Source organism: Micromesistius poutassou, assembly GCF_964030765.1.
Source record: "Micromesistius poutassou genome assembly, chromosome: 1".
NCBI classification, from domain to species: Eukaryota; Metazoa; Chordata; class Actinopteri; order Gadiformes; family Gadidae; genus Micromesistius; species Micromesistius poutassou.
Window position 1 is genome coordinate 6470751 of NC_140271.1, and position 9034 is coordinate 6479784.

The following is a 9034-nucleotide window of genomic DNA, read 5'->3' on the forward strand; positions in this document are numbered from 1 at the left end:
GTATACTAACTTTTTACCCTTAATGGATGGGTTGGCTGTAAACAGAATTGCCCCTCAGGAACTAATAAAGTAATCTGAATCTGTTCGCCCTGTCGGGGTGTATTTTCTCGATAATGACCGGCGTTATACGTTACATTATCCCTTGCATAATAAATATTATCACAGGAAAAAGCTGTGCGCCTCCGGATGATATTATGAATCTCAAATGACTGCGTCAGGTTCTCTGACGTCTCTGGTTCTTCCACAATGAGACTCGTAGTGGCGGTTATCTCGGCCATGGTTGAGAAGGAATTGGGGGAAAGGAACTTTGGCTTTGACTCCCTGAAGTCCAGATTGAACCGCGACATGGAGGAGAAAGGGATTGTTGCCCGGGATTGTCTCCCACCGGAGCCCCGGCAGCAGGACTCCGCCGTCTGGGTCCTTTCCCCCCATTTCCTTCTCAACTATGGCCGAGATAACCCCCACTACCAGTCTGTTGAGATAAGCCCCACTACCAGTCTGTTGAGATAAGCCCCACTACCAGTCTCGTTGTGGAAGAACCAGAGACGTCAGAGAACCCAACGCAGTCTAGTCTTTTCACCAAACGTGAGCTTTACGCAAGCTTGCGTTTTGCGCTATTGTGTTGCGTGTTATGTGCCATAACACCAACAGCAGAATGGTTATCCAAATAACAAAGTGTGTACAGTGCCTTACAGTGTGTGTATTAACACACACGTGGCGCTCGCACAGTCGTAGCTCATTGGCGGGCCAAATTCTCTGGGCGGGCCAAGCAGAGAAAGGGGAGCTTTCATTTCATCTGAGCTTTAATTTTTTCAAAGGCGGGACAGGATAAGTAGTGCTTGTTTTACATCTATCTCCATTTCTAGCCACTGGGGGACCCTAGGCAGGCTAGGGGAACTTAATGTTAGAAAACCTCATAAAGTGACATTTTCATGCCATGGGACCTTTAAGTTAAGATGTACAGAGGATTGTTTTATTTTGTGAGGCATTTAAATCAGACCAATGAACACTTGATGATTTAGGTTCTATCTGCAACAGCTGGTCCATCAACATGTTGCAGCACCAACAGGATTTCCCCTCCAGGGAAACACTGCACATGTCGCTCTGCAGGGGTCAGAGGAAGAGGTCTTCATCAAGTTGTCCCTGAAGGGTCCTTCTCAGGCCTTTACTGGTCTATTTACTGGTCCTCTAGGTCAGGTTAGATGGTACTGGTTGAATGGTGTCTACTAGTCTTGACTGGTCTGCTCTACTGGTCCTGAGTAGCTCAGGGTCCGCCGGCCCCAGAGCTCTGGCGGGACCAGGAGCCCCTCCTTGAGGACGGGCTCCACCATCAGCTCCACCCTGGCGGGGGGCCCCGGGACCTCCAGCTCCGTCAGGCGGAACAGGGTGGAGTAGGCCCGGCCCAGCGGCACCGGGGGCCCGTCCGGGACGCGGGGGCCGGGGCCCCTCAGCCGCCGCCACGACAGGCTGAAGTAGCGCCAGAGCCAGGGGGGGTAGCTCCAGCGCAGCGTGGCACTGAGGCGCAGGGGCCCGTCAGGGGCCCGCAGCCACACCACGTCCTCGATGCAGACCCCCTGGACCGCCTGGCTGGGGGCCCGGAGACCGGCCAGGTCCAGGACCTGGAGGAGGACAACAGGCGGTCAGGACACTCACTCACTATATAACCAACATCTCATTATAACATCTCACTATAACATCTCACTAAATAACCAACATTCAGCTTCTCATTAGATAACATCTCATTATAACATCTCACTATATAACCAACATTCAGCTTCTCATTATATAACATCTCATTATAACATCTCACTATATAACCAACATTCAGCTTCTCATTGTATAACATCTCACTATATAACCAACATTCAGCTTCTCATTATAACATCTCATTATAACATCTCACTATATAACCAACATTCAGCTTCTCATTATAACATCTCATTATAACATCTCACTATATAACCAACATTCAGCTTCTCATTGTATAACATCTCATTATAACATCTCACTATATAACCAACATTCAGCTTCTCATTGTATAACATCTCATTATAACATCTCACTATATAACCAACATTCAGCTTCTCATTGGCTGAGACGAGGCCCATGTCTTCTAGTGAAGGACTTCCTGTCCCCTTATCCTAGTTAAGTTAGTTAAAGTTAAAGTTAAGTTAAGTCATGAGTCTCACCATCAGCTCCCCCAGGCGGCAGCAGAAGGCCGCGTCGTGGGGCTGCTCCCGCTGCACCCAGACCACCACCTCTCTCAGCTCACAGTCCTGGAGCTCCAGACGGTAGCACCTACAGGGGCCCGGGGCCCGGGCACAGATCATCAAACAGAGGGTCCAGGGGCCCGGGCACAGATCATCAAACAGAGGGTCCAGGGGCCCGGGCACAGATCATCAAACAGAGGGTCCAGGGGCCCCCGGGCACAGATCATCGAACAGAGGCCCCGGGTTAACCCTTCCCATTCTGGTATGAGAGTGTCGACCCACCGGACGGTCCACCCACTGTGGCCCCAGCCTCCTCTGAGCCGTGCCAGGGTCCTGACGGCGGGGTCCGAGTCCTCCAGGGCCGCAGGACGGCCTCTGACGTCTGACCAGGGGAGGGAACAGAGAGCAGGCTTCAACACACAGACAGACAGACAGACAGACAGACAGACAGACAGACAGACAGACAGACAGACAGACAGACAGACCCGTTGTGTCTCTGGTCCAGTGTAACTCCAGTGAGATGCTGACTCCCGCTGAAGACTTGAAGACCAGCGTCACCAGGGAGACGGGGGGGAGGGGGAGCTGGAGGGAGAAGACCCTGAAGGGGGAGGAGAGAGAGAACATGAGGGGGAGGCAGAACATGAGGGGGAGGGAGAGAGAGAACATGAGGGGGAGGGAGAAAGAGAACATGAGGGGGAGGGAGAACATGAGGGGGAGGGAGGGAGAAAGAGAACATGAGGGGGGGAGGGAGGGAGAACATGAGGGGGAGGGAGAGAGAGAACATGAGGGGGAAGGGAGGGAGAACATGAGGGGGAGGGAGGGAGGGAGAGAGAGAACATGAGGGGGGAGGGAGGGAGAGAGAGAACATGAGGGTGGAGGGAGAGAACATGAGGGGGGAGGGAGGGAGAGAACATAAGGGAGGGGGAGAGAACATGAGGGGGAGGGAGGGAGGGAGGGAGAGAGGGAACATGAGGGGGGAGGGAGAGAGAGAACATGAGGGGGAGGGAGGGAGGGAGAACAGGAGGGGGAGGGAGAGAGGGAGAACATGAGGGGGAGGGAGGGAGGGAAGGAGAGGGCCACTGCCTCCCTTGTGATGCAGAGACACCCACCTCACCCCCACGCTGGGGGGGCCGGAGGCCGGCAGCTGCCCCTCCAGCAGCAGGGAGCTGCCCCCACTCCAGGCCTCCTCCGGGCAGCCCCTCACCCTCAGGGCCGCGCCCAGGACCTCCTCCGGGGGCCCCCCCCCGCCCAGGGCCTCCTGGCCGTACAGCGGCTGCAGCTCCTGGGCGCTAAGGTTGAACCAGCTGCTCCTCTTCTCCAGCTGGAGGAGAGAGAGAGAGAGAGAGAGAGAGAGAGAGAGAGAGAGAGAGAGAGAGAGAGAGAGAGAGAGAGAGAGAGAGAGAGAGAGAGAGAGAGAGAGAGAGAGAGAGAGAGAGAGTCTTATGATACGTTATGATATAGGATCAGAGGTAGAGAATGACCTCGCCCATAATCACCCTAACTCTAACCCTAGCCTGATAATGACCTCGCCCATAATCACCCTAACTCTAACCCTAACCTGATAATGACCTCGCCCATAATCACCCTAACTCTAACCCTAACCTGATAATGACCACGCCCATAATCACCCTAACTCTAACCCTAACCTGATAATGACCTCGCCCATAATCACCCTAACTCTAACCCTAACCTGATAATGACCTCGCCCATAATCACTCTAACCCTAACCTGATAATGACCACACCCATAATCACCCTAACTCTAACCCTAGCCTGATAATGACCATGCCCATAATCATTTTAGCTTTGTGTTTGGAGACAAACTACTGTCTTGTGTTGGGGTTAGCTCTAACCCTAACCCACAACGGCCTTATTGTGTGGTGGTGCCCTACCTGGCCCCTCCAGTAGAGGGCTAGGGTTAGCTCTTATTGTGTGGTGGTGCCCTACCTGGCCCCTCCAGTAGAGGGCCTTCCCAAAGCCCTGGCAGAAGGATGAGACGAAGGGGAGGGGCGTGGTGGACCGATGGGGCTCCAGGAAGTCCGACAGAAGCGCCCAGAACCTGAAACCACAGTAGACACCAGTCAATGGAGACCTCTGATTAAACCACCCAGTAGACACCAGTCACTGGAGACCATTGGTTAAACCAGCACCACCCAGTAGACACCAGTCACTGGAGACCATTGACCTGATTCGGTCATATTGACTTCATCTCCTGCTGCAAGGACTAAAGCTGGTTCAGTGTTTCAGAGGAGGACTAAAGCTGGTTCAGTGTTTCAGAGGAGGACTAAAGCTGGTTCAGTGTTTTAGGGCAGAGGGATCTCACTTGTCCTGGTGGTGGCGGAAGCTGGTCTTATCAGGAATGCTCTCGTACACCCAGCCCGGGGCGAAGATGGCCGCTGAGAAGTTGTGTTTCCGAATGAGTTCTAGCGCCTGTGAACGAGAGGTGAACCTTTAATTTAACCATCATATGAAAGTACATCTATATCCACCACACTACGCTGCCCCACTTTAAACACACAAACGCTCTGTTTGCCTCCAGGTCAATAAAGTCCATTTTATCTCATGAGCACCTTGTTCGTGTCCAACATGCCCCCGACAACCTCCCCCCTGGCGAAGACGTCCACCCCCACATACACGTCGGCCCGTCGGCCCCCAAGGGCCGGGTCCTCAGCAGTCATGGAGCCCATGGCCTCCAGGCTGCTCTCCGTCCAGTTGTAGTTGGTGAAGAAACCGTCACAGGCATCAAAAAACATCCTGAGAAAACAGAAAACAAGTTCATCGTCCATACGCAGAACAGAGGAATGAGGCTGAGGGTATGGTGGCCATGAGGCTGAGGCCATAAGGCTTAGGGTATGGTGGCCATAAGGCTGAGGGTATGGTGGCCATAAGGCTGAGGGTATGGTGGCCATAAGGCTCACCTGTCGTGTCCATGGTCTCATGCTCCTCACCTGTCGTGTCCATGGTCTCATGCTCCTCACCTGTCGTGTCCATGGTCTCATGCTCCTCACCTGTCGTGTCCATGGTCTCATGCTCCTCACCTGTCGTGTCCATGGTCTCATGCTCCTCACCTGTCGTGTCCATGGTCTCATGCTCCTCACCTGTCGTGTCCATGGTCTCATGCTCCTCACCTGTCGTATCCATGGTCTCATGCTCCTTACCTGTCGTGTCCATGGTCTCATGCTCCTCACCTGTCGTATCCATGGTCTCATGCTCCTCACCTGTTGCGTGTGTTCAGCTCGTTCTGCCACAGCAGCCTCCCGTCCTGCAGCACGCTGTCGTACCAGATCACCAGGCTGCTGGGCCGCCGCAGGTGCATCTGGTCCGTCAGGTAGCGCAGGAAGAGGGGCGTATTCCTCACGGCCACTTCCTGAAGAAGGCCTTCAGGTTCAACACAGCCTTTCAACGTCTCTAAGATGGAGCTTTAGCTAAGACCCTTTCCTCATTGACCATCACCGGTACTCACACTGAGGCTGTTCTCGATGTTGATGAGCCAGCCGTCAAAGCCGTGGTAGTGGCTGATCTGAACCAGCCTGTCGGCAACCTGCCGGTAAGACTCTTCGTCTTTGAGGAACGCCTCACACACCGCGGCGCCTTCCGACCACTCTGTGATGAACGTCCCTGGACGACAGCAGAGACTAATTTAGCTTTGTTAATAAATCTAAATGGAAGGTGAGCAGATAAAGAGCAGAGTGCATGTGAACCTGAACTAAAGCACCCACCGATCACCAGGACCCCGTGCCTATGAGCCGCGTTGCTCCAGACCGCCGGGGGGATGGTCACCAGGTTGTGAGTGAAGTAGTTGAAGATGTCGATGTGCTGCCAGTGGTAGAAGGCATAGGGTGCCTCTGACTCAGTTCCCTGGACGAACCTTAAAGGAACCAATCATATCATGAGGACACGCCTCCCAGGCAGCACATGCTCTTAGACTAGCTGGTTTACAATTGGCTCAGTGCCAGAGGCCATTCCCCTGCCATCCCAACTGTGTACACCTTCATCAGACCTGTACTCAACTGTGTACACCTTCATCAGACCTGTACTCAACTGTGTACACCTTCTTCATACCTGTACTCAACTGTGTACACCTTCTTCAGACCTGTACTCAACTGTGTACACCTTCTTCAGACCTGTACTCAACTGTGTACACCTTCATCAGACCTGTACTCAACTGTGTACACCTTCTTCATACCTGTACTCAACTGTGTACACCTTCTTCAGACCTGTACTCAACTGTATACACCTTCTTCATACCTGTACTCAACTGTGTACACCTTCTTCAGACCTGTACTCATCCAGTCAAGCTCACCAGACTGGAGTCCATGATCTCACAATGGTCTAGGTCGGACTCTAACCCGCGACCCGCTGCACCACCACACCACAGGGACGTGGTGCCACGGGCAGAGGGAGGAGGAGTCTTCCATACCTGGCGGTATGGTGAGCTTGGTAGGGATGGTAAGATGGCTTTGGTATGCCTTAAAACTGGTTTACTGGAAGTAAACATGTGAAAATCATCACCAATGATTTTTCTAAAGTAAACAAAGCAAAATCAAATCAAACCAGACTTCAGAGAAAGATGCGTGTACCCCTTTATGGCCCAGGCAGCATTGGAGAGAGGCCAACTTCTAACAAATAAAAAATATAGACTGAAATTTTGAATGGGTATACGTGGAACCTCCTCTTTTGAGCCATCGTAGACAGCCGAGCCTTTAGCTGTTTAAAAACTAAACTTAAACTAACCACTACTTAAACACTACTCTTTAACACTAACCCTAACACTAACATTTAACTGTTTAAACATCACACACTCTGCCTCTGGTCTTATTGCTTCACTTTGTTCACCATGTATGGTGAGGTGTATGGTGAGGTCTATGATGAGGTGTATGGTGAGGTCTGGTGGGCCAAGCAGCTCTTATGACCTCAGGCAGTGACTGTGGGCCGTCGGTCAACTTGTGGTCATTGCATTAAATCCAAATAGCTCCACTTAAGGGCCGATCTGCCCCTTCTGTGATTCCCTTCCCCATTGTACAAATTCTACAAGCCCTCCAATAAACACAACTTTGGACCACGTCATTTTTGAGATATCGCTGAATTTCTCAGGAAGAAATATATTAAGAATAATATAGGGTTAATGGCTTTCTTAACAAAGCCTTTGTACGTGAATCTTCTTCATCTATGAATTAACAGAGCAGCTTCTTAACTTAAGAGCTGTCAGGTCCCACCTGTCTTCAAGGTAACCCCCCATCATGTCATGTGACACCAGGGTGCGGTGAGCGCTGGTCGCCAGCGGGGGGCGCCGCCCAGCGAGGGGCACGGTGGCCACGTCCAGGGGGCTGGCGGAGCTCCGCCCCCAGGCCAGCAGCTCGGACAGCGTCTGCAGGCCCCTGCTGATCGGCTCCGTGGTGCTGGGGGCGTAATGGTTCTCTGGGGAAAGAACCATTAAGGAAAGACCAGTAAACACTCCAGTGTTCCCAACAGGGATAGAACCATAAGATGAAGACCAGTAAACAGTCCAGTGTTCCCAACAGGGATAGAACCATAAGATGAAGACCAGTAAACACGCCAGTGTTCCCAACACAGTGTGCACAGTGATCCATTCAGCACAATCAAGACTGATAGTCTTGAACATATTTGATACTACCATTTCTAGAAACAACCGTTATAAAATACTTGAGTAGAAGCACATAATATGAATATAAACCACAATAAGAAGTAAAAACATTAAGGTGATTAAAGGGTTGTTATACAACTGGCCTTTAACAGTGTTTTAAATCAACAGTTTAACAGTCTTAACCTGTATTATATTATTATAATATTATTATAATATTATTATTATTACAGCAGCAGAGTCATGAGGATGACAAGAAGTCACCTGGAAGAGACGAAGGTCTGAATGTTACGAATTCATGAGCGTCTGAATCTGAGTGATCCAGACATGACTCCAGCCTGGAGGAGACATGAAGGAACATGACGAGTTATGATAAAGATAAAGATATATATATATATATATACATACATACAATACAATAAAGAGATATAAGAGACATGACTCCGGCCTGGAGGAGACATGAAGAGTTATAACACGAAGAGTTATAATAATGAGTTAAGAGTTCTAATAATGAGTTATAATAAAGATAAGAGAGGATCATCAGCCCACCCGCCGCTCCTCGCGGGGGGCTGCGGTGCCGCCGCTCCGTCCTCCTCCAGCCCCCCGACCCCCGGTCTATCGCCTTGGTCCTCCAGCCCCCCGACCCCCGGTCCATCGCCCTGGTCCATCCTCAGATAAACACTTAGTAGTTATATTTAGTTACTTCTGGTCTGGGTCCATCCTAAGATAAAGGGTTAGTAGTTATCTTCTGTTATCTTTAGTTCTCTTTGGTTCCTGGTCGTTAGGTCACTTCCTGCCCTTCTCCGCCGCTGTGTCGGATCGCTCCAAAGAGTTTGATGTCATCAAAACAACCGAAACTAAACTAAACTAAACGAGTGAATGATGAAGGGGACATTTGTTCCTTATATATATACTGGATTTATTCCACATGTTCCTTTCCAGGTTCCAGGTTCGAGACAACTCGGAATTTATTCCTTATTTGAGTTCCGAGTTGTCTTGAACGCAGCACTAGACGGAGGTATCACTCCGCCCCTCGGTCGGTTACACACTGTGGATTATATAGGCCGTAGATGACCTGCCTGTTAAGGGTTATTGTTAACTCAATGAGTTCAGACAGCACTGTTATAATTACTGTTAGCAACATCACCCCTGTTATCGCCTTTAAAAATATCTTCCTTTCTATATAAGTGAATGTCATGTCATTCTTTTGTACATTTTAGAAT

At 50.7% G+C, this 9034-nt stretch overlaps 1 protein-coding gene across 2 annotated transcripts; it reads right to left on the reverse strand.

Moving 5' to 3' along the window:
* Window positions 1-853: 853 nt before the first annotated feature.
* engase (endo-beta-N-acetylglucosaminidase) lies at window positions 854-8729 on the reverse strand (the record flags this gene model as incomplete). Of its 2 annotated transcripts, XM_084488633.1 has the most annotated exons (14): window positions 854-1619; window positions 2190-2298; window positions 2493-2592; window positions 2696-2808; window positions 3320-3531; window positions 4157-4268; window positions 4533-4639; window positions 4780-4963; window positions 5428-5576; window positions 5673-5827; window positions 5929-6077; window positions 7426-7627; window positions 8076-8149; window positions 8361-8729. In XM_084488633.1, the coding sequence occupies 14 exons, from the start codon at window positions 8477-8479 to the stop codon at window positions 1227-1229; spliced, it is 2178 nt and encodes a 725-aa protein (XP_084344759.1). In that variant the 3' UTR covers window positions 854-1226. The 2 variants fall into 2 exon arrangements, with proteins under 2 accessions (XP_084344759.1, XP_084344760.1); XM_084488634.1 differs by lacking the exon at window positions 8361-8729 and having other exon boundaries at window positions 8076-8172.
* Window positions 8730-9034: the final 305 nt, after the last annotated feature.